The sequence below is a fragment of the Panthera uncia genome, chromosome B4 (genome assembly GCF_023721935.1).
Source record: "Panthera uncia isolate 11264 chromosome B4, Puncia_PCG_1.0, whole genome shotgun sequence".
Lineage (NCBI taxonomy): Eukaryota > Metazoa > Chordata > Mammalia > Carnivora > Felidae > Panthera > Panthera uncia.
This window is the reverse complement of record NC_064809.1, coordinates 74,853,285-74,878,187: the sequence shown is the minus strand read 5'-3', so window position 1 is coordinate 74,878,187 and position 24,903 is coordinate 74,853,285. Positions and strand designations below refer to the sequence as shown.

General features: G+C 39.9%; 1 protein-coding gene across 7 annotated transcripts in view; it reads left to right on the top strand.

The window, feature by feature from the left end:
- LIMA1 (LIM domain and actin binding 1) overlaps window positions 1–24,903 on the top strand; it is an 83,975-nt gene that overhangs the window by 45,722 nt on the left and 13,350 nt on the right. For 5 of the 7 annotated variants that reach the window (XM_049627305.1, XM_049627304.1, XM_049627300.1 and 2 more), the window contains 4 exons: window positions 3,566–4,030; window positions 15,864–15,951; window positions 17,495–17,643; window positions 20,410–20,517. In XM_049627305.1, the coding sequence (XP_049483262.1) occupies window positions 3,566–4,030; window positions 15,864–15,951; window positions 17,495–17,643; window positions 20,410–20,517 (810 nt within the window). The remainder of the gene's footprint in view (window positions 1–3,565; window positions 4,031–15,863; window positions 15,952–17,494; window positions 17,644–20,409; window positions 20,518–24,903) is intronic. The other 2 variants (XM_049627303.1, XM_049627301.1) reach the window with 1 other exon arrangement.

Genomic DNA, 24,903 nt, shown 5'->3' with positions numbered 1-24,903 from the left:
GAAATAAAGACCATTAATACTGCCATCAGTTATATTTTCAGGTTCCTTTCAAGCATGCAATATAGCACTTCTTGAAATCTATGCTTTAGTCACTCATCTCCATAATGCCTAGCTACCACTTTTCTGAGAGTCTCTCAGCCTAGGAATTTCTTCCCTTCCTTGGAGGCTATACATTCAGGTAGTCCATATTTCCAACTCCACTGTTGTCTCCTACCAAACATCCTCCTGCTTTTAAGATGAAGATACCCCTGCTAAGATTTCAACACTAAAGCTCATTTGACCCAGCCTCTTTATTTTATGGGTGGAATAACTGAGACAGAGAGGAAAGGACTTATCCAAGGGCATACATCTCAGAATGACAGTGCTGGGACACATCCCAAAGTCAAATGTTCCTGAAGAAAAGACATTGTGTTGCATTTCCAGGTTGTGCCTAATCTGGATTCAGGCAGCCAGTTCTGATCCAGAGGCAAATCTGCCAAGATTCTCAGCCTTGCAGGGTAGAGTGAACAGCGTTCTGGATGTCACTTTGAGAGAGGAAGCTACAGTAATGTAGCAACTAACAAGGTCCTTGAAACCTTGCAGTCTCCATGACTTCCCACTGCCTACTCTAGGAAAATACTTGGGACAGAGTTAAACCCTTGATACAAAGGACATCAACTAGAATTTTACCTTATTTTGTGCCCCACACCCCTACTCTGGTATAGTGGAGACTGTGAAGACAAAGAACAAGAAGAGACTGTAACCCAAGTTCAGGATTTGGGAGATGACTGGCTACTTACTGTGCTTGATCATCATGAGGTATGGCTGGAGGAGTAGGGAGGACCACCCACATAATATTAATTGTCACCACTAGATTGGGTGCCTGTTTATGTCACATACTGCACTACATGCTTTAATGTAGTCACATCTGTTCTCCATACTAGCCCAGGATTGTGGGTTGCAGAAATTAAATTTGCCCAAGGTCACTTGGCTGGGTGGGGCTGGATTATACTAGTAACAGCTGTTGTTGTAGAAAATACAGATAAAGAGAAGAAAATAGAAGTGGCCCTTTATGCCTTATCCAGTGATAGCCCAGGCCATCGTGCTGTCCAAACTGCTTTTAGCAATTGCTCTTGTTCTACACCTTCTTGCTGCCTTACCTTCCCCAGAAAGCCTGTAACCACTGCTGCTTCCCATTTTTTGCTCTCCTCACATCCTAAAGACCTGGACACCTGGCGTTGCCTGGGTATGTTGCCAAGAGTGATTTAAGGGTATGGGGCCTTTAACGCTGTCCGACCATGCAGCCCTTTTTGTCCCCACTTCAACACTTTTGGAGCTGTTTCCTTTAAGGACTCCTTTTAGGGGCGCTTTGGGTGGCTCAGTCGGTTGAGCATCCAGCTCTTGATATCAGCTCAGGTCATGATCCCAGGGTCGTGGGATCCAGCCCTGTGTTGGGGCTCTGTGCTGAGTGTGGAGCCTGCTTGAGATTGTTCTCTCTCTCCCTCTCTCTTTGCCCCCCTTCCCCACTTGAGCTCTCTCTCTCTCTCTCTCTCACACACACACACAAAAACAGAAAACAAAAGAACTCCTTTTAATAAAAGAGCACATTTACTCCTAGCTACAATGTCCCCTAAGGGATGGGTCCTCCACCCATACCCGTTTGGGGACACTGCCGTTACTCCATCCCACAGATCCCTCCCTCCCTGGTCATCACAAGTAAAGTAGAAATGGTCATTTTCAAGCTGCTTACATTAACATCAAAAAAGTTTTAATATTCTGTAGCAGATTTTTGTGATAGGACGATGATGTATAGTTTTATTTTTTTATTCATTTTTATTAAATAACAAATACACATTTATTGTAAAAAGAAAGAAAAAAAATACAAACGCCCACAATCCACAATCCAAAGGTAACTTATTAACATCCCCCTGTCTTTTCTTCCAGCTACGTTTCTGCTTATATTTATAAATACACATGTGCATTATAAAGTGGGATTATGCTGTCTTATAATTTGCTTTTTTCCGCTCAAAAGCATCTTACGAGCATCTTTCCATGTCAGTAAATACACTCTGATCACATGGTTACTGAGAAAAGTAGTGTCCAGTTCCCAAGACAAAATGCCACTTAGATTCTCAGGACTCCTATTTAGTCAGGGCGAGGGCAGGGCAGGTGAAGTTGGAGACCGGGATGACTCATCCATTGTGTGGCAGGAGGTAGCATTGAGCAAAGCATGTTGCCAGAGTTAAGGCAGCACCGGTGTCCAGAGCAGTTTTTTAATTCTTTTCCAACAAGAAAATTTTTTTGTGCTTCTTGTATCTCTGATCCGTTCATGCTTCCACCAGTGAATCATCTTGTCAGTAAAGATTTAAACACTAAAATCAGGCAGTTGTTCTTCTGTAAGTTTTTTTGTTTTTTTTTTTTTCCCAAATCTTGGTGCTACTTGATGAAGTGAATTCAGAAGAATAATAGGGTGAGAGACTTAATTCCCAATATAGCTGCTAATCCTGTTTAATTCCCCCGAAGTCTTTCAGTCCTAGGTGGTTTGTCCTTTCTTTGTAGAAAGACGGGTGAGTCACAGACCACAGGAACGGAGAGAGCACGAAGGTATTGGAGTTCGTGGTTTGTTGGGAACTGGGGCTGTTCGCTTTATTTATAGGAAAGCTTTCAGAGTCTGGGACATTGAATTTCACTTCATCAAGCACATTTCCTCGGTTCTTGAAGAACAACAGTGGCAGTTTCCAGGTTGTTTGCAATCTGTCTTATGTATAAATTCGTTCCGTTTCGACCCAGGTGAAAGTGGCACTCCCTGAGATGTGAAAACGTGTGTCCTTCAATCAAGAAAGTGGGTGGTGGTGTTTTCATATGAAGCTTGGATGTTTTTCTACCAAAGGATGTGTGAAGTAGTAAATTTCCTGATAACTGAGAATTTACACATGGACAGACATGTAGAGAAGAGCAGGGGAAAAAAGAGGATTAGGTTCTTATGTAAAAATAGAATTTGATTGTTCATATGCCCGTAGATTATGTCAGATATGATGAAATATAATTTATGCAAATACATGTAAAAGTCTGGTGAGTTCTTTCGGTTTCTTTCAATAGTTTCAATCCTTGATGATTATTGGTATTGGGTGGTTTCAGCTACACTGCCTCTTTGTTTTATTTAAAAGAAGAAAAAAGATTCACCATGTAATTTTGTGGTATGTAATGAGGAACTTGTATTAATGCAGATTTGTGGTATTTAAAGTACCTAGTATTTTGCTTTTTCTTTCTTGTTTTTCTTATTAATCTCTGGATAAAAATCCCTCGTCTCATTAGATCTGGGCTCTCCTTTCTTCTCATTTTGTCCTTATAAGGCTATCCTGTTTTATCACTTCCTGCTTCAGCTCCTGACTTTTTCTCTCTTCCCCTCTCCCTCTCCCGGGGTGGATGCTTTCTCCATGTGGCAGGACTGTAACTGTTCCCAGCTGTCCGAAACGCCAGTGGACCAGGAGCAGCTTAGACTTTTAACTTTCATTTTACAAAGAACAACATGTTTGAATGTTTCAACAGGCAAGTTATAACTGGCACTTACTTCTTGTTCTTCTAGAACACTGAAAATCTCCCCCAGCACGTTAGAAGGGGGATCCTGACTGTGTTAAAGAAGAAGTGGGAGAACCCAGCCCTGGGAACGGAGTCTCACACGGACTCCCTGCAAAACGGCAGCGCTGAGGTCAGACACGGAGGCAACCGTCCTCCCGGTGAAGTGGCAAGAAGGTCTGCCTCTGGGGCGGAAGCTGACCAAGAAGAACCCGTCCATCCCAGACCTAGACTAGGATCGCCTTCTGAAGCCCTCAATCGGTATCCGTATCCCCGCACCCAGGGCAGTGAGCATCTTAAAGACCACTCGAAAGAAAGTAAAAAAATGGAAAATTGTCTAGGAGAATCCAGGCATGAAGTAGGAAAACCCGAAATCAGTGAAAACACAGAAGCTGCAAACAAAATAGAGAAATATAATGTTCCGCTGAACAGGCTTAAGATGATGTTTGAGAAAGGTGAACCAACTCAAACCAAGGTAAGGACTGGGCCGGTTTCAAACTTGAGAAAGGCAATTCAAGTAATTAACGCTATTTTTCTGAACTAGACAGTTTGAGTAGTGGCCAGCATGTCTTTCGATTCAATGTTAAATGAATTAATTAAAAGTCTTGAATTATGTACAGAGATGCTAAGATTTGCGGATCTCTGACCCAGTTTCACGTGAAATCAGGCACACACAGGGATTCAGTTTAATATCTAGAAATGAAGAGAGTTTGAGGCTGATTGGATTTTGTTTTTGTACGCTTGCCCTTTTAATTTGTCTTCCTGTGCCTTTTGTCATTTGTAGCTTGGGGGGGGGTTGGGGGGGTGGAATTTCTGCTGAATCTCTCTCCCCTTAGACACAGCTGCAGGCTGAGTGTTAAGGCCAGAGTTTAACATGAAGACTAAGGCTTAGTTGTCTCTTTGCTAGTGGACTCCTTCTCCTCTGAACTTCCTCATCTGTGCCTTCCAACAAATGTTTTCTATCAGCTAAAATCCTCTCCCAGGAAAAATCAATGAGGGTAGCCAGACTAGCTGTAGCCTTCAGGAGTTTTGACTTGCAAATGCACAGGGTTGCATTTTCCTAGGACTGCTAATGAAATTTGATCCTTCGTGTGGATTGCAGACCGGGTACCCAGAGGGAATTACTTAACTAGAAAATGAGTTACATATGCTGGTGACTTATAACACAATCCAGGGGCGGCAGAGCTGGTAAAATTTTCCAGTTTTCTCATACTTTCCTGCATATCTGGCTTTGTACATGGGGATGGTTTGTTACAACAGTCATTATAATGAAATAAACAGGTTTGATAGGAAGCAAAGCCATCATTTTCTCTACATTCCATCTAGATGGGAAAGCTGAAATTTTTTAAGCTAAATATTTGGCCCAAATCCCTACATGTGTGAAGTAATGGTATAAGGCCTTCTTTCTGAGACAAAAATTCGAGAACCCGTCCAATAATCTTCAGTTATGTTTGACGTGACTTAGTTTATCTCTTCCCATAACTTGCAGTGCCTGTAGCTTTCCTGACTAGAACAGTTCTTGGATGTTTAAGGGATCATCTATTTAAAGGATGTAGTAAGAATTTTTAAAGGTTTGCAAACCTAGAACCCTTTCCTCTGCATGAGTTTTAGCTCTATTTTAACACTGGAACCAGTTGGCAAGAGATGTAACCACAAAGCAGTTTTATGACTTTTCTTAAACTCTCATCCCTCTGTTTTTAGTCCTCTAGGGCCTGCCAACTCCCTCTTTCTCCTTTATGGTCTTAATAAAAAAAAAAAATTAAATTTAAATGGGAAGAAGAATTTTAAGTGGAAGGGAAAAAATGTCAGAAATCCTAAACAGAGAGGAAGGGGTTTTGTTGTGACTCAAAGCACCATTGTAAGTCTCCTCCTCAGAGACCCTGTTAGGGGCAGGACGGCTGATGTCATGCTAGCACACACAATGTCGATTCAGTGCAAAAGCCTGGTGCATGTCGAAACTGGCCTAAGGTAGGAAATGACTGGGATTGCAGCAAACAAAAATGCTGATTATGTGGTAGGATCTGGTGAGAGACTTTTTTCTCATACATGTCTGGCGAGAGATGTGTCAGAACAAGCCTATCATTTTGTGGCTGGTCAGAAGTGAAGAAAGACTCCTCATATAAAGAAAGATCCATCTAAATCTCTAATGGCAGTGGACAGCCTGACTGTTAATGGTATAGGAAAAAGGGGGGGGTGCGGTGAGTGTCTAAGTTGACCTGGACTTTTTAGATGGCTTTTAAAACTTCCTGACTAAACAGTCATTTGTCACTTAATGGAGTGCTTAGTCAAACAGACCTGCCCTCGGTTTTATAGCGGTTTCTAAGCATCATTGTGTTTCATTTACTTTGAAAAGTTTTATCTAATATTTCAAAAAAAATGCTAAAGTTTTGTCTACTTTAGCTTGAGGAATAACTAATTAGTTCGAAACTGGATTATGGTTATTGTTAACATGATTTCAGCTTTAACATGGATAAGGCTTTAATCAGGAAGTTACATAATTGGATCTTTGGAAGGAAGCTCTCACAAATATGGTAAGGACACTAGAAATCTTTTTCGGAGCAAGAGCCTGCAAGAAAGAATGTATACTTCAGAGCTAACAAATGAGTACCTCAGTGAGACAAATGAATATAGTAGGGACAAATTGGTTCCATAATTAAATTTTAGAGAACTGGACTGAATCTCAACTAACTAGCTGGTCAGGGGCAGGGAGCACATAGATAATGAAATACATGATCTGTCTAATGTGTTGTCCTAAATCTTTTTATCAGTTATTTACAGGAGACAAAATTAATTGGCTTGACTTCCACTTTTCTTAGTTCCTCTTGTTCCCTTTTGCCCGAGATAGTTTCTGTTCTTGTCCACTTTTCTTCCTGATCTCTCTGCCCTCCTGGTTTTTTCTCTCTCCTTGTGAAAAAATCTCCTCTCTTTCCATGACTCTAAGACGTGAACCCCCAAACTAGGTTCTAATCCTCGGTTCTTAACCCAAGTTTCAGCCTCATATTTCTGGTTGCCTGCCAGATCAAACATCTTTCTTTGAATATCCCTTAGGCACTCAAGTTCAAGAAGGCTACAAAAGAATCCATTGTCTTTCTAACTAAAAACCTGCTTTACCCAGGTGTCCCTTAATACATCACCATGTACCAAATCTCTTCGTCTGTGAAAGTTGGGATCAGTTCTTCCTTCTCCGTGTTTCTTCTTCCCAGTCGGTCACTTACTAAGCCGTCTAAATAAGCCTACCCTCTAGGTGCTTCTCAAGTATGTGCCATTCTGTCTGGTCCCATAGCATTGCCACCACCTCCCCTGTCAGCTTCTCTTTTCCTTTCTCCCATCCATCCTGTACACCGTTGCTATTTATCTTTCTAAATAGAGTTGTAAATTAGTGTACCCCCTTCATTTGATATCTCAGGATTAATCTTTATTTAATATTTGGGTCCTCCACAATCTGAGTTCAACCTGCCTTTCAGTCTCTAGCCAATCTTATACTTAAACTCTGTATTAACTCCTCACTCTCTAAATTATTCATGCCTATCCCCTGCATTACTGCCTTCTGAAATCTTACTCCTCAAGGTCTATCAAGACTGAGGTCTTACCTCCATATCTGTCAGATAAGTTAAGCAACCCTTCTCATTCTCCTATAGAATTTTCTTTTCACTTCTCTTTGGGCACTTATATCATGCTTCCCCTTAATAGTTGTGTATAAATTTGTATACTCCCAAAGTCTATAATTTCTTCCAAAGTAATGATGTTTTTCTTCCCCAGCGGTTAGCACAGTGACTTAGCTCTTAGTGTTTATTTAGTTAAAGGAAGAAACGAAGCTTAGAATTCAAAGAGCTTATAAGTAATAAGAATTGATTAAAGGCTTTTCTTCACTTACTCTCTACCTTTGGTGAATAGATACATTATCCAGGTCAGATGTTTTAGTTGAACGTGATGGTTCTAATTCCTATGAACAAATGAGCAGTGGATGGATTAATATAACCTACCATCATTACTAGGAAAAAGAAACTCCCCAATGACATATACTGAAGTGGTTTAGCATTTCTATCCTCATGTATATGTTGATCTGGATTTTTGGTAGCTGAGGTAACTATTCTGTACATCTTTTTATGAAAAAGATAGCTGATTAACTAACTAGTCCTAACCAACATTCAGTTGTCATCGGGTTGACATTTGAATCCATAACCTTTAGAAACCAGGATGTGGTTATTCAAAAAATTAAGTGCCCCTTCTTTCATGCCCAGGAATGACCAACCACTGTAATGAGCATGTGACAGGCTCAGTAAGTCTCACTTCTTTCTGTTTGGTTCGTAACATATTTGGTTCACACAAATCCTTGGCTAGGAGAGTAAAGACCAAATATTTGGATAATATATTTCTACCTTCACAACCTATTTAAATTATTGTCTTTGGCTTGGGTCGATGGAACCAGTTAGGTGTAATACGAGAAAATAAGACTAGGCTATGGATATTCGTTGATTGTTTTACAAAGATGCAGACTACTGCTTCTTCCATGTAGTGTTTCCATTTTCTAGGAGAGGAGTTAGATAAAGAAAGAAAGGAGAGAATACCTCCTCACCAAACGTTATTGTTTCCTAAAACACATAAACTCACTCATTTGCTCATTCTTTAAGACTAAACAAGGATGGGAAATAGTAATGAGAAAAATGATAAGTTTATCCACAAATGAAAAGAATTAAAACTATTTAGAAATTTTGTTTCTTTCTCCTTTTATCCCTGTTTCTTCATGGTATATTTTTTTATTTAAAAAAAATTTTAACGTTTATTTATTATTGAGAGACCGAGAGAGACAGAGCACAAGTGGAAGAGGGGCAGAGAGAGAGGGAGACACAGAATCTGAAGCAGGCTCCAGGATCTGAGCTGTCAGCACAGAGCCTGACGCAGGGCTCGAACTCCCAAACTGGGAGATCAGGACCTGAGCCAAAGTCGGATGCTCAACCAACTAAGCCACCCAGGCGCCCCTATTCATGATACATTTTAATGCTTCCACTTAGTCGTATTTTAATTGTGTTGACTTGTCTTATATGACAAAGGCAAAACAGTACATTCAGCTAAAATAGAAGAATCTAAGATAAAAATGGAAGTTTCCCTTGTCCCAGCCAGCCCCCTTTTCATTGTTCACTACTTCTCTCCCTTTCTACTCCTACGCCCTTAAATTTCCCTTAGAGTTTCTGTTCCTCTTTTTACCGGGATGACTGTATGAATGGCTGGCACCAAAACACCAACAAAAGCTGCACTTGTTAATGGGAGAGTAAAACCATCCTTCTTCAAACAGCCTAATATTTTTATGGTTTTTCTTCTTGTAATTTCCTGGAAGCGACATTGGTATCTTGTTCACCTTTATGTATCTCTGGTACATAACAGTATATATGTGTTGGTGTAGTGTGGAGCAAGCCCTTGAGCAAGTAAGGTCACCAAGCTCAAGTTCATTAGATGTTTTATCCATAGCCAACCAATCTATAATCTACCTCAAAGAAACAATTTATGTTTGCCTTCTTGAAGAATGGGTAGGTGTCCATAGGGAATCTACAGTGGTATAAAATTATCCATGACATTTAATTTTCTCCTTTCTTGGGTAACAACTGCATGTGTTCTTTTATCCACTTAATGTTATCTTAAAAACATTTTTCTTCTGCTTTCTTAATGTCTTTTCTTTTTTTAATGTTTACTTATTTTTGAGAGAGAGATCGAGTTGAGTGGGGGAGGGACAGAGAGAGAAGGAGATACAGAATCTGAAGCAGGCTTCAGGCTCTGAGCTGTCAGCACAGAGCCTGATGCGGGGCTCAAACCCATGAACCATGAGATGACCTGAGCTGAAGTTGAGCACTTAACTGACTGAGCCACCCAGGTGCCCCTTCTGCTTTCTTAATGTCTTCAGTAAGTCATTTGAAATTATGTTCCAAGAAGAGGAAAAGAGATTTGAATAACTGTCAACACACTGTAGGGTCTAATGTAGTCGTCCAAATGTTGGGGAGTATATCCTTAATTTGCTTATCAGCAAATCATAAATCTTAAATTGACCTGACATTAAACCTCCAATAGATACATTGCTAGAGCTTTCAATATGGATACGGTAACTGGTTTTGTTAAATAAACACAAGAATTATCTTTGGTTTTCTATCAGTGCCATCTTTCTCATATTAAAAGTAATTTATTGCCCATTTATTGTAGTCACCTATGCTTTATAGCTTCTTTTATAATTTCAAAATGTAAGTACACTGTAAATACAAGTGTTATTTTAACTGACCTCTCTATATAGTGGATTATTTCTCATAAAGACCTCACACCAATGTAAATTAAGTTTTATTTACCCTTAATTAGTAACTCATTAATTCTTTCATCTTTTGTGGTAAGGTAAATAATGGATCCAGGTGTAAAGACGCCGGTCAAGGAATTCTGATATTTTTCACTATGGCTGTCCTTGATGTACCAACTAGAGACCAGTCATCTCTTTTCTGTTTACTTTCAGGCCAACTAATTACTTACTGGTTTCTAGCTGGTTTCATTATAATAAAACATGTTGAGAAGTTAAAAACATGTTGAAAAGTAATGTCAGAGGAATGGAACATTCTGTTTGCAAGGTTGGCTGCATTAGAATTTGAAGTAGCCAGAAAGACTTCATTTACCCCCCAAATATGATATCATACCTTTCTGGTATCAGACTCACTCCTGCATTAGACAGTATAGGTGTGTATACCTGGATGAATATATTAGTCATTTCCTCTAGCCTTTTAACTCACTGATGAGTTACAGTGAATGAAGAGTCCCTATCAAAATCTTTGACATAGGGACGCCTGGCTGGTCAGAGGAGTGTGTGACTCTGGATCTCAGGGTTGTGGGTTCAAGCCCCATGGTGGGTGTCAAGATTACTTAAATAAGCAAAACTTAAAAAAAAAAATAAAAATTTTTAAGAAATGTTTGACATAAATCCTAGAGCCATAAGGGACTGTAAAGTTATCTAATCCAGCTCACTGCTGTCAGTTAGGATGTTAAAATCCCTAATTTACAGATGGAAACAGCTAAGGTCAGAGAAGTTTACTGATACACCCAATGTCATTTGGCTAATTAATATCGGAATAAGGACTGAAATTGTTTAATAACATCTCTACCATGTAACAGTATCTTCATTGATATTGTAGTAACTGTTTATTAGATAAAAACAACTGGCCATGGCCTTACTTATCTGAAATCTAAGGAAGCCAGGGAAAAATTTAAATATATCAACAGTTGTATCCTCAAAGACTTTAGCTATCTTCCCACTTCCCACGCTTTATAGTCTCATAACGGAGTTTAAAATTTTTTAAGTTTATTTATTTATTTTTAGAGAGAGAGCATGAGCAGGGGAGGGGCAGAGAGAGACGGAGAAAGAGAATCCCAAGCAGGCTCCACACTGTCAGTGTGGATCCCAATGCAGGGCTTGAACTCACGAACCCAAGAGATCATGACCTGAGCCGAAACCAATAGTTAGACACTTAACTGACTGAGCCACTCAGGCACCCCTTGTAACTGAATTAGAAGCCTCAGGGCAATGAAGACAAGAAACATGCTGGAATGCAAGAGATTTCAGGGTGCTTGGGTGGCTCAGTGGTTTGAGCATCAGACTCTTGATTTTGGCTCAGGTCATGAGCTCATGGGTTTGTCAGTTCAAGCCCTACATCTGGCTCTGTACTGACAGTGTGGAGCCTTCTTGGGATTCTGTTTCTCTCTGTCTCTCTCTCTCTGCTCTCTGTCTCTCTCTCTCCCTCTCTCTCTCTCTCTCTCTCTCTCTCTCTCTCTCTCACACACACACACACACACACACACACACACACACAACACACAGTAAACAGAAGAAGAAAAAGCCAAGTAAACCAGGAAAAACCAGTAACTTTTATCAGGAAAAAATAATAAAACAACTGTGCACAATGATATGCTATCACTGCATGACTAGTTTTTACATGGTTTTAGTCCCTGTGTGCTGTTTTGTGTGCTTTATCTTTTGTTTGGTCTTTTTTATATTGACTTTTCTATGTATCTTCCTAGTTCATGTGGTTCTCCGTTTATAGCAATATAGTATTTCATTATGGTTTAATTATGCCCCAGTAATTAGATATTTTTCGAGCCTAATAAAAAACTCTAAGCATCGTGGCAGAAACATTTTGTTTTTAGTTATTTTAGGGGGAGGGCTATATTACCAAAGTGGTATTCTCATGACCAAAAGTATATAATTCATTAAACATTCTTCTTACATATTCTCAGCTGTTCTCAAAGATTGTACTACTTTATAATACTATTAGCATAGCCTAAGAACATATTTAATTCTCTAGCACCTTGTCAGCATTTGGTTTTATCATTTTTATCTATTTATATTAATAAATTACTTCTCCTTCCTTTTCTTTTTCCCCCTAATTGTAAGAATATACACATAGTTGGGGCACCTGGGTGACTCAGTTGGTTAAGCATCCAACTTGGGCTTAGGTCATGATTTTGTGGTTCATGAGTTCGAACCCCATGTTGGGGTCTGTGCTGACAACTTAGAGCCTGGAACTTGCTTCAGATTCTGGCTCTCTCTCTCTCTCTCTCTCTCTCTCTCGGCCCCTCCCCCGCTCACACTCTGTCTCTCTCAAAAATAAATAAACATTAAAAACATTGTAAAGAATATACACATAGTTTTTGTAGAATGCTTAGAAATACAGAAAATATAGAGAAATCCCACAACCTGGATGCAACTGCTCCTTCTATATATTATTGTTCTACTTAAAAGATCTTTATTTTTTCTGTTTTTTTTTCTACCTGAAGAAGGCAATGTTTGTCTCTCAGTACTTTGAGAAATTAAGGCTAGGTTTTGTCTACATGCTATGGATAGTTCAGCAAAGTCCTATTTTCCCTAAAGGCCATCCTTCCTCTACCCTTGACTTTCAGGGATGAGAGTCTGAAGGAAGGTCAGACTTGAAAGGTTGAAGAAAGTGGTTGAGAGAGGTAGAAGGTAAATTATAAAGTGTTGAGAATCAACTTTTAAACAGAATTTTTCCTAAAAATTATGGGGATAGGAAATCCTGCATTTTACTTGATATTTGAGACCTCACTTACTGTATTTCTTTAAGAAAATTTTCCAGAGAAAAGAAATTCTGCAGACCATTAGCTAAAAGCCCTAAGCTCTTGTTCTCCTAAGGGTACGTGTTGATACATTTGGTTTAGGGATTCTCAGTGACTATTTAAAGAGGCGTTCCCACTAATGAGAGTTACTATAGTCAGCTGACAGGAAGGAGGACTTGTGGGTTGGGGGGAGGCCAAGCCTTAGGAAATTCCAGAAAGTCTTAAAGTGTCTTGTCTTTTCTCTCTTCTCTTAAAAGGCTCCCTCAGGCATCTGAGTAAACAGGGCTGAAATGTGATAAAAGTGTGTTACAGAAGAGTATTTCAGTATCAGAATTCCTGGTGTGTGTGTGTGTGTGTGTGTGTGTGTGTGTGTGTGTGTGTGTGTTTCTACTTCCTTGAGAAATATTAGAGGAAACTCCTCCTTCTTCCTGTACCTCAAATTACCACTTATAAAATGAGGATCATAAAATTCATCGTAAATGCTTCTGAGTTTTTGTTATTCTTTTAAAAAAAAATTTTTTTTAACGTTTATTTATTTTTGAGACAGAGAGAGACAGAGTATAAACGGGGGAGGGTCAGAGAGAGGGAGACACAGAATCTGAAACAGGCTCCAGGCTCTGAGCTGTCAGCACAGAGCCTGACGCAGGGCTCGAACTCACGGACCGCGAAATCATGACCTGAGCCGAAGTCGGCCGGTCAACCGACTGAGCCAGCCAGGCGCCCCGAGTTTTTGTTATTCTTAATATTTGAAGGATTTGGAGGTGAAATGGTATCAAAAGAAATGCTTCGTGCTTTGCCTGGAATCTCATTAAAAGCTTTCCCATCTCAGAGCTGTGGTCCTCCTCAGAACCAGCATCAGTATAACTTTGATTTCCAGAGACATTTCTCTCTCTTTCTTCTTTAAGACCAAGTGGCTTTGCACAGTCACTTTTTTAGTATTTGGAAGAAAACAATTCCAAGTACTGATACCCTCATGAACCTGAAGGCTTTAAAAAAGAAAAAGGCTCTTGACTTCATTTAACCTGAAGGTTTAAATTAAAAGCGAGCAAAGATGGAAAATATTATGTGCCTAAAACCAAAGTAACCCTCTGCCCTGGCAAGGCATATGTCCTGGTTCTAAATGAGCTTGCTGCCAGTTATGCCAGTGCAGGGACTCTGCAGGAGGCCGAGAGAGACTTGACCATGAGTACAGACAGAAAACAGCTCTCTGCAGGTTGCGGCAGATAACACATACTCTTAGAATTGAACTTTACCTTTGACAGCATGTAAATATTTGAAATATTGCTTCAGTATTAAGGATTCAGAGCCTGTTCCCTTTCGGTTAAAAAAAAAAAAAGTGTATTTGCAGACTCTCTCCCTTTTTTGAGCTCGGAAAATTCTTTTATAATACTCATCTTGCAGTGAAGCAGCATTCAGAATAAGTCTTTGGAATTTCCTTTACTTTAATTATCTGCAAATGAACAATGTTTTGAAGATGAAAAAACGTGGATGGGGAGGGTGTCCTGCCAAACTTATCTGTTTGTTTGGCTGATGATGTTCATTATCTGTTGCGTCATGTAAGTCACATGGGTGTGGTTGATGTTGGTGCAGCTTACCTGAGTATGGTGTGGCAAGGTTAGAGTTGCTATCTATTATTTTATTTTTTTATCAATTCATAATGTTAATAGCAAAGCCGACTGAAAATAAATGATATTAAGTGTATATTGAATTTACAAGAAACTATTGTCATTGCTGTGGTACAAACAAACCAGCCTGTGGCTCTGATTTCTGAAGCGGCATGTTTTCTGTCTCAGTGGAGGTGGGGGAGGATTGAAAAAATGATAGTTCACAGTCTCAAACTTTACTGTTGACTTGATTAGCCCATTGAATGTAAAGGTTTAATAGCGATTTACTAATGTTGAATTCAGAAGAGTGCTAAGTGTTTTACTCTTATCTCCTGTCATACCAGATTTCAGATATCTTTCCTACTTCAAGTTATCTGGAAATAAGTTGAGATTTGAATGATAGGATCTGGTTGAAGGCTCTCATTACAAGCTGAATAAACATGACATACCCTCTGTGTACTATGTCTGGGAACATTCTGTGACACTAAATGGCTTTCTCTTGAGTTACTTTTCCAGGCTTAAAAATTATCATTTGTAACTTTAATTAGAGATCTACCCTAGATGTGAGAGATATAAATGTAGTAATTTATAGGAATCACAAAATAACGTATTAAAAAAATCTGTACCACCCACTTTTCCATTTAAAAAACAAAAAACATGGTCTCTGCCAGGGACACACAATAAACGTTGTAATGGAAGTGTGGCCAGGGACCTTAGAAACAGAGGGAGGGCAACTTAGATTTAGGTAGGAGAGATAAGGTGTACTTCACAGAGAGAAGGTTGCTCAGCCTCCTCCGAATCTTGAAGGAACAGACAACCAGAGGGACAAAAGGGTAATGGGAGAAGGGAATTCATGTATAATATGGACCTCACAGCAGTTTGCTTTTCCTGGAGGGTAAAGAGTGAGGAAGGGAATACTCAGAGAAGGTAGGTAGGTAGGGACCAGATGTAGAATGGGTCTTCTGTGACATACTAAGCACTTTAGATTTAATGTAAGGAGTGATTAGGAATTTTTAAAGAATTTTGAACAAGGGAGTGATATAGATTTATATTGGGGGATAATTACTTTCTATGACTTGGGATAATGGCAGCATCATACAGACTTGATTGGAAGGTATAGAAGAACTGATTAGAAATGTAATGCAATTAGAAATGTAATGCATCTTTTCCGTCCAAGGAAAAGATGACGACGGGAACCAAGGCAGCAACAGCAAGGATAAAGTGGGAGGGAGAGGGGAAACAAAGAGCAGGTAACAGCCATCGATCCGGACTTAGCAGTTTGGGAGACATGTCAGTATCATCTGGGGCATGAGGATTCACCTCCATGACTGTTTAAATTACTAAGTTTTCTGGTTAAGCTGATTAGGCAGTGATGATTACCAGAGAGAATTACCTATATACAGTTACTTATTTTTCCCTGGGCACCTGTGAATATGTACTGCTTCATATTTATAATGCTAAAACCACATTCTGTGGAAAGTAAAAACAAATGTAAAATCTAATTCCTTGTGGATTTTGTTAATAAAAGAGATTTGCAGACCTCTTTTCTGAACATTCATCAAGATTTCCCGTCTCCTATGTAAACCTTATTGCTGGGTTTTGTTTTCCAAGCAGATTCTTCGGACCCAAAGCCGTAGTGCAGGTGGAAGGAGGATCTCTGAAAACAGCTATTCTCTGGATGATTTGGAAATAGGCCCAGGTAAGCAGAGTTCCATGTATGTGAAGTTCCCTAGGAAATACTCATAAGTAGCTATACCTTTTGGTCTCATGCTCAAAGCTTTTAGAGAAGAGTGGCACAAATTAAAAGGAAGTCTGTGGGGTGCCTGGGTGGCTCCATTGGTTGAATGTCCAACTTCAGCTCAGGTCATGATCTCTTGGTTAGTGGGTTCAAGCCCCGCTTCAGGCTCTGTGCTGGCAGGTCAGAGCTGGAGCCTGCTTCAGAGTCTGTGTCTCCCTCTCTCTCTGTTCCTCCCTCATTTGCACTCTGTCTCTCTCTGTCTCTCTCAAAATTAAACACATTAAAAAAAGTTTTTTTAAAGGAAGTCTATTTGTGAAAGCCAAGGGGTACCCTTGTGGGATTACAAGGCAAATAATGCCAGCAGTTTTGGCTTCATGGGCATCTGGGGCTTGAGGGCTGCCATGGATGGGCAGTTCCCTCTGTCAAGATTGGTTATCCTGGGGCACGTGGGCATCTCAGTCATTTAAGTATCTGACTCTTGATTTCAGCTTCGGTCATGATCCCAGGGGAATCAAGCCCCGTGTCAGGCTCCACGCTGTGTGTGCAGCCTGCTTAAGATTCTATCTCCTCTCTCTTTCTCTCTCTCTCTCTCTCTCTCTGCCCCTCTCTCCCACTTGTGCTCTCTCTCTCTAAAATAAAAAAAAATGAAAAAGATTGGTTACCTTATATTACTGGTGGTAACAGAATGCCTTGAGAGCATAATTACTATGTTTTGAAAGGGGCATTTACAAGCACTTCACAAAAGAAAAAATTAACAGGCAAATTATCAGCCTCCTGATAAAAAAATGCAAATTAAAATGGCATTGAGATCTTTTTCCAATGTTAAATAAGTCAAAATGTTTAAATATACAATACTCAGTTATGGTAAGGGTTCTCCTTTTAAATGTTGGGAAAGTGAGTAAATATTACCTGGTAAATGACAGTTTTATTCCTGATTTCCTTTGTACCTTTTTTTTTTCTTTTTTTTTTCTTTTTTTTTTTTAAGTAGGCTCCATGCCCAATTTGGGCCTTGAACTCATGACCCTGAGATCAAGAGCCACATGCTTTACCTATTGAGCCAGCCAGGCGCCTCCCCCCCACCCCCCTATCCCCGCCCGCTTCTTTGTACTTTTCTTTTTTTTTTTTTAGAGAGAGAGAGAGCACAAGCAGAGGAGAGGAGCAAAGGGAGAGAGGGGAGAGGGAGAGAGGGGCAGAGAGAGAGAGAAAGAGAGAGAGACAGAGAGAGAGAGAGAGAGAGAGAGAGAGAGAGAGAGAGAGAGAATCTTAAGGGGACTCCATGCTCAGCACAGAGCCCACTGTGGGCTTGATCCCACGATCCTGAGATCATGACTTGAGCCAAAACCAAGAGTCATATGCTTCACCAACTGAGCCACCCAGGTACCCATCTTTGTATTTTTAATACAAAGAAAATACAAAGAATTATGGTAGCTCAAAATTTAGAATCTGAAAATCATTCAAATCACGTTTTATCTTCTTGTAAAGCACATTATTTGCATGCTTCCAGGTCAACTGTCATCTTCTGCATTCAACTCAGAGAAAAGTGAGAGCAGGCGAAACCTGGACTTACCACGCCTGTCAGAAACCTCCATAAAGGATCGAATGGCCAAGTACCAGGCAGCTGTCTCCAAACAAAGTAGTTCCACCAACTACACAGTATGTGTTCTGTACCATTCATTCATTCGTTCATTCCCTCATCTGGCAAATGGTCACTGAGCGCAGAAACTAGAAATGTCTCCCAGACCCTACCTTGGAGCCCTGGCTCCGTCCCTGGTCCCCAGCCATTCTCTTTTCTTGTAAATCCTACCCTAGCCTCATTCAAAATCCTTACCATGTTTTAATACTGACTTTGCTTTCCTAGGCCTTATTCCCACCCCACTCATTTTTGTGTGTGTGATGTTATCATCCAGTAATATTGAGAGTTTTCCTGTCTCTTCTACTTAATCTTGGTGTTGTTGCTAAAAAAGTGTCCTCTGTTAGTTTTAACAGAAACACTTACTTTTGTTTTTTTTTTTAATTTTTGTTTTTTTACATTTATTTATTTTTGAGAGACAGAGTGAGACAAAGTGAAAGTGGGGGAGAGGCAGAGAGAGAGGGAGACACAGGATCAGAAGCAGGCTCTGAGCTGTCAGCACAGAGCCCAATGTGGGGCTTGAACCCACAGACCATGAGATCATGACCTGAGCCAAAGTCGGATGCTCAACCGACTGAGCCACCCGGGTGCCCTATTTTTGTTTTTGAGGAAAGAGAGAATACTGGAGAGAAATATAGGATATATTCAACATTAATGTTGTACACTCATCATCACTGTCTAATTCCAGAATATTTCTATCACCCCAAAAAGAAACCCATATCTGTGTAGTCACTCCCAATTCCCCCTGCTTTCTGTCTTCAATGGATTTACTATTCTGCACATTTTGTATAAATGAATCATATAATATGTGGTGCACTTAATCTTTACCTCTTATGATGTAATGATTTTCTAAAGAAATAGTATAGTAGATAAGTAAAGGGGAGGGGGAAATAACAAGATGGCTTGCTCAGTAATCACAAAATTTGTTATTCTAAATAGGATTTTCCATTTTAAACTTTCCTAGGCTTAATTGGCAAGCTGACACTACAGAACTGCTTACCAGAAGTTACCTTTCAAATGCCATTTATTCATATATACACACGCCTATAGACACCGTACATATGTATATTTTATGTGTATCTTTCAAACATTTGATCCTTCTAAGATTTAAAAATACAAGCTATGAACCTATTGGTGTCCTTTTTTTTTTTTTAAACAAAGTTCGAAGAAGAGCGTTGAATTTTACTTGTTCCTGGGCAGACCGAAACTAGTATCTATTAGAAATCATCACATGTATTCCAGGAGTGGAGCCTTCTTTTCCTCATATTATTAAGTATGCATTCTCTAGTAGCAGTTACCCGTGGACTCTGTCTCTGGGCAACGAATAATTTCATCGTGATTTTTCACTGTGGTTTTTAGAAGAGAGGATGTGCATAATTTGATAGTAAAGTGGAACACCACAGGCTCATTATTCCCTGAGTGTGAAAATGAGCAAAATTAGACTTAGAAGGCAGGGTAGGAGATAGGGCAAATGGGTGATCTTTGGAGCATAAGTCCTTCCTTTCAAGATTCTGCTGCTTCTCAGTCTTCCTGCTACAAACATTCCAACCAGTTGACTCCCTAGGTGGAAAAACCTGTTCTGTGACTTTTTTTTTTTTTAAACTCCTAATAGAGTTTATGCATTGCCGTTCTCCTGCTCTGTAAATTTTAAGAGCCTTTAGGAATTCTTGTCAAAAGTACATTTTATCTCATCCCCAAAGAATTTCTCAGGCTCCTTACAGAGGATGGCTGTAACTAGGCGCACACTCTCAGGCCGTGATTCTGGAGGCAGGGCTTTGAGATGGGGTCAGAAATGAGTCCTTGGGCTGGCCTGTTGTGTTCTGCAGCTCTGGCCACCAGCTCCTCACAGATGTTCCTCCAGAGTCTCGTCCCTTAGTCTGGGAGCCCACACCTCAGCCAGCACACTCACACCCTCTTCACTGGCCCCGAGGCCATAAATTGCTTGTTTTCTCGCCCTGCCTAAAGAATCGCAAACAACAGAAAGGTACTAGCCTTTCAGAAAGGTGGCAGACGAAAGGTTAGGAAATGTCCGTATTCATCTACCACTATGTTAACTTTGGATCTAGTCGATAAAGTTAATTTTAATATTTTGCCCCAAGTGTTCTTTGCAAGGAAAAACATGTGATTATGCTTACTCCATATGACAGTGTTAATGCCTGCTTGTTATATGTTGAGGCTTTGTTCTGAGAAGTAGAATAAGGTATGTCTTTAGTACAATGTATGACTTTGATGCAAAAAAGAAGCATGTTTTTGAAAGTCTCACAAAAAAGGTTGTTTTATGGTATCATTAAATATAATCTCCGTTTTTATATGTATGCATCATCCCTGTCTCTCTTTCCAGGCCGAGCATTTATATATATGGTCAGTATATTTTCTTAATTATTGGCACTTGGCATTTCCTTTCCCCTGCTCCAGAATGGTCTTTTCTGATAAAACTCACAAGCTTTGCATTCCCACGAGCTCTGCTGCTAGAGGAGTGAATCACAAGAAAACTGTATGCTGGGGGTGGTTTCTGTGTGTGTCTGTGTTGATATGTCTGTATTCTAATGAGCATCCAGTTTTAGACTAGCGTACAAATATTTAACTCCGAGGTATGTGTCCACAAAGCTGCTTTTGTCATTTCACTAGTAAATGGGTTTTGCTTGTGAGAATTAGGGGGTTGATTTGACCCAAGGCCTCTTAAAAGAACTTTTCTTTTACCATTCCAAGTTTATTTAATAGATGTGCTATGAAGAGCGTAGAATCGTGAGATTTTTAATTTTAGCTCACAGATTATTTTTATTTTCTAGAATGACTTGAGAGCCAATGGTGGTGAAATAAAAACTCATAAGTTGGAGCAAAAGGAGAATGTGCCCCCAGATCCTGAGGTCTGCATCTCCCATCAGGTTGGAGAAAAGGTGGGTTGAAGAGTCTGATGTCCAGTTGCCAAGGAAGCATGTGTTCTAAATTAGATGCTTAAAATTAGAAACAACTCTAACTCTAGGCTGCAGAGTGTCTGGGAATTTGGTAACAGCTGCCAGGACAGATTGTCATTTTTGCAGGTCACATAATTTTAGTTGGGGAACTCTGCAACTTATAGCTGACCAAATAATGAACCTTCACTGGAAAATTCTTTTGCTCAGCAAATGCTCAGATGGCGTAGAGCTAAAGTGATTTTAAAAAATCTGTTTTGATTAGCGATCCTATCTTCAAAGTATTTGTGTATTCTTAATTTAACACATTTTATGCAAGACCATTTCATTCTTTCACTCAAACTATTTTGAAAGCTAGGCACCATGCTAAGCACAGGAAATACTAAGCTTAGCAACTCAGTGTGAGCAGACCATTCCATGTGGTCTTTATCTGCAAGGAAGCTAACAGAGTAGAAAGGAGATGAGTAACAGGTTGGCTGTTAAAAAGCAATATGGTAAGTGTTGTGAGAAGGCTCTGTGGGGCCATGGAAGCTCAGACTAAGGACGTTTAACCCGACTTCCTCAAGAAGGTGATGTCTGAGCCAAGTCCTGAAGAATATGTGGAAAGAGACCAAGTGAGTAAGGGAAAGGCTAAGTAAAGAATAAGAAGGGCACTCCAGGCAGACACAAACAGAGGTTTGGAAACCAGAGCTCCAAACCAAGATGGCTTGGCTGGAACACAAGGCACATGCAGGTAAAGGAGAGACAAATGGAGGGAGAGCCAGGGCAGGTCTTAAAAAGCTCTATATGCCACTGAGAACAAACTGAGGGTTGATGGGGGGTGGGAGGGAGGGGAGGGTGGGTGATGGATATTGAGGAGGGCACCTTTTGGAATGAGCACTGGGTGTTGTATGGAAACCAATTTGACAATAAATTTCATATATTAAAAAAAATAAATAAATAAAGCTGTTCTAAAGGGGGGAAAAAAAAAAAAAGCTCTATATGCCAAGCTTAAGACTTTGGAAAGAGTCCTGCAGAGGTGGAAAACGACGGGAAGATTTTAAGCAAATCATATTTGCATTTTATGCAGCCATCATTAGATGAATGGCTTGGTCGGAGTAAGTCACAACATTATATCAGGTGAATTTATAATTTTCTCTGCCAATCCATTACCCAATTTCTTTTGGCTTTTGGTCAATGTCAAATGTTAAGTTAGATGAGGAGAAAGAGCTTTCAAATATATTACAGTGATTAATTTTAGGAGAAAAATCATTGTTTCTGTTACACATATTGATAACCTTGAGGCCATTCTTCCAAAAGGTGAAGAGATCATTAAAATGGATTAAGAGCAATAGTTCTCAAATTTATTTGACTATAAGAGACTTTAAAAAGTTTGATGTGGGGCACCTGAGTGGCTCAGTCGGTTGGGTGTCCGACTTTGGCTCAGGTCATGATCTCACAGTTCGTGGGTTCGAGCCCCGCGTCCAGCTCTGTGCTGACAGCTCAGAGCCTGGAGCCTACTTCAGATTCTGTGTCTCCGTTTCTCTGCACCGCCCCTCCCCCACTTGCGCTCTCTCTCAAAAATGAATAAACATTTTTTTTTAAAAGTGTGATGTATTGACAGAACACCAACAGAAACTTGTGAAACACACTAAGTAGGTGCACAGGAAAATGGTCTCAGATTAATGGCTACAAAATATGAATCATATGATAAAATGAGAAATAAATTAGAAAAATTAAATCACTTTATTTGACAAAAACATATTGCAAATGTATTTTGAAATAGTAAGACAGAATACTTAGCAGTAGTGTATTTCATAATCATAAAATCCAGTAAATTACACATGTCCTTGCAACAGTGGGCTCATGCATTAGTCCCATGAGTCCCATGCCATGTATCAAATGAGTTCTCTTATTAGACTACCTGGTTTTCCCATTTTTTAAGTGGGAGATTATGTTTTAAGAATAACTGAGTTGTGGCATTTGGGTGGCTCAATCGTTTAAGCATCTGACCCTTGATCTCAGGTCTTTTAATTGTTTTTTTTAAGTTTGTTTTGAGAGAGAGAGAGCAAGAGCAAGCATGAGCAGAGGAGGGACAGAGAGAGAGGGAGAGAATCCCAAGCAGGCTCCACACTGTCAGTGCAAAGCCCAGTACAGTCTCAAACTCACAAACTATGAGATCATGGCCTAAGCCGAAGTCAGATGCTTAACTGACTGAGCCACCCAGGTGCTCCTTGATCTCAGGTCTTTATCTCAGGGTCGTGAGTTCAAGCCCCACGTTGGGTGTACACATTACTTAAAAGTAAAATCTTTAAAAAAAAAAAAAAAAAAGAAGAAGATGAACTGAGTTAAAATGTTACATACTATAAAAAAGAAATTTAAAGGATGCCTGGGTGGCTCAGTGGGTTGAGTGGCATACTCTTGATTTCGGCTCAGGTCATGATCTCACACTCCTGGGATCGACTCCTTAGTTGGGCTCCATGCCCAGCATGGAGCCTGCTTGGGATTCTCTCTCTCTTCTGCTCTCCTACTTGCTCTTTCTCTCTCTTTCTCAAAATAAATAAACTTAAAAAAAAATTTTAAGAGAAAAATATTCCCAGCATTGAAATCCCCCCATCTACCCTAGGAACATATAGTTTGAGAAATGGTCGTCTGGAAAATAATGCTTGGATTGTCCCTAATCTGATTTTGTGTTTCCTTCTTGACGGTCTTCACACTGATTTGAAACTGGAACTCTGAGTCGAACTGGAGGATCAAAACATTTTAATTATAGCCTAAAAGGCATCAGTGCAACTAAACCATGAATTGAGGAGTGGGTGGGAAGGAAAGGAGATAAAGACAGTAGTACATAATCTTCACGTACCGCACTGCAGGTTCATAAACCCATAAACCAATGGCAAATTCATAACATTTTTCAGAGCCTTGCTTACCTTTCAGCTGTTCGCCCAGCTTTTGTTAACCAATACCTAAGAACGATTGGAACATCAGCTTGTTAAAAAAGGACACTAGGTGCACTTGTCTGAAATAGAATATTATGTCAAGGTATTGTTCTTCCCTTTGTCCTCTTGTGATCAAATCTGTGCTTCTCTTTAATGAAATGTTTGAGCAGAAATCTCACATGCTCTCTCCTGGCTGTTCCTGTAGTGAAGTCAGCTGGTTGGGCATGTGCAATGATGTCATGATTGGCATTGACTTTACCCTGCACGTTCAAGGTGACCAAAATTAGAGGTGAAGAAGAGCATCCTGAGATGGACGCACCTACTAATTAACAGGAATTGAAGAGCTTTTAGTTTCTTTCATTATCATTAAATGACATAATGCATGTAAGGTGATTATTCCAATACCTGGCACATACTAAATGCTCAGTAAATGTTAGCTGTTATTACAGCAGTTTGTTCTATCCCATGTCAGAATTTCTGTAATGAAAACAGAGTAATGAGAAAAAACAACCTTGCTATAAATTCAGGTGCAGTCAGCCAATGACTCAATCTGCATTGTAAATTTATTCAATAGAAACACTCAGCATTGCCCATAAAATCCCTGATATCTGAATGAAAGACTGTTACAGGCAGACTCCACATTGGTCACCTATTGGCCCTTCGTGATTTTGGGTGTGAAGGAGGATACCAGAAGGCCTGGGACACCAGAAAGGAGAGGGAGAGCTCACAGAAAGTTTTTATTTAAATTTGATGGCTTCCTGGGAAGAGATCTGTACCTATGCACAAGATCTGCCATTTTGTTAAACACTCTGCTGTTTTGAAACTGGGATTTAGAAGGAAGGGGCGCCCAGGTGCCTCAGTCGGTAAAGCGTCCGACTTTGGCTCAGGTCGCGATCTCACAGTTTGTGGGTTCGATCTCTGTGTTGGGCTCTGTGCTGACAGCTCAGAGCCTGGAGCCTGTTTCAGACTCTGTGTCTCCCTCTCTCTCTGCCCTTCCCCCACTCTCACTCCTCACTTGGTCTCTCTCTCTGAAATAAACATGAAAAAACAACAACAACAAAAAGGAAAACTAACCTTGAAGAGAATACCAGAGGTTGGTTTTAGGTAAATTTGTTGTTTAGCTATCAAAATGTCTTCTGTACTGGCAAGCTTGTTTCAGCTGAATGTATCTGGTTGGGAAATTAGCAATTAGGAAGATAAAAGAATAAGAATAGTTCCTAATGTAAAGACTCCATCTTGGCTTGGAGTGAGTTATAGTTATATGGTGAGAAGCTTTATTCTCTCTGATAGAGGGTTTTGTTTTGCCCTTTTTTTTTTTTTTTTTTTTTTTTGACAGTAGAAAGATGTGGTTTAGAAGTTCTTTTATAAAGGGAGATGATGCACGCTTGGCAGTTGAGTGCAGTCTGTTTCTCCCATTACTCTGTAATTGAGAGGCATGTTAATATCCTCATAA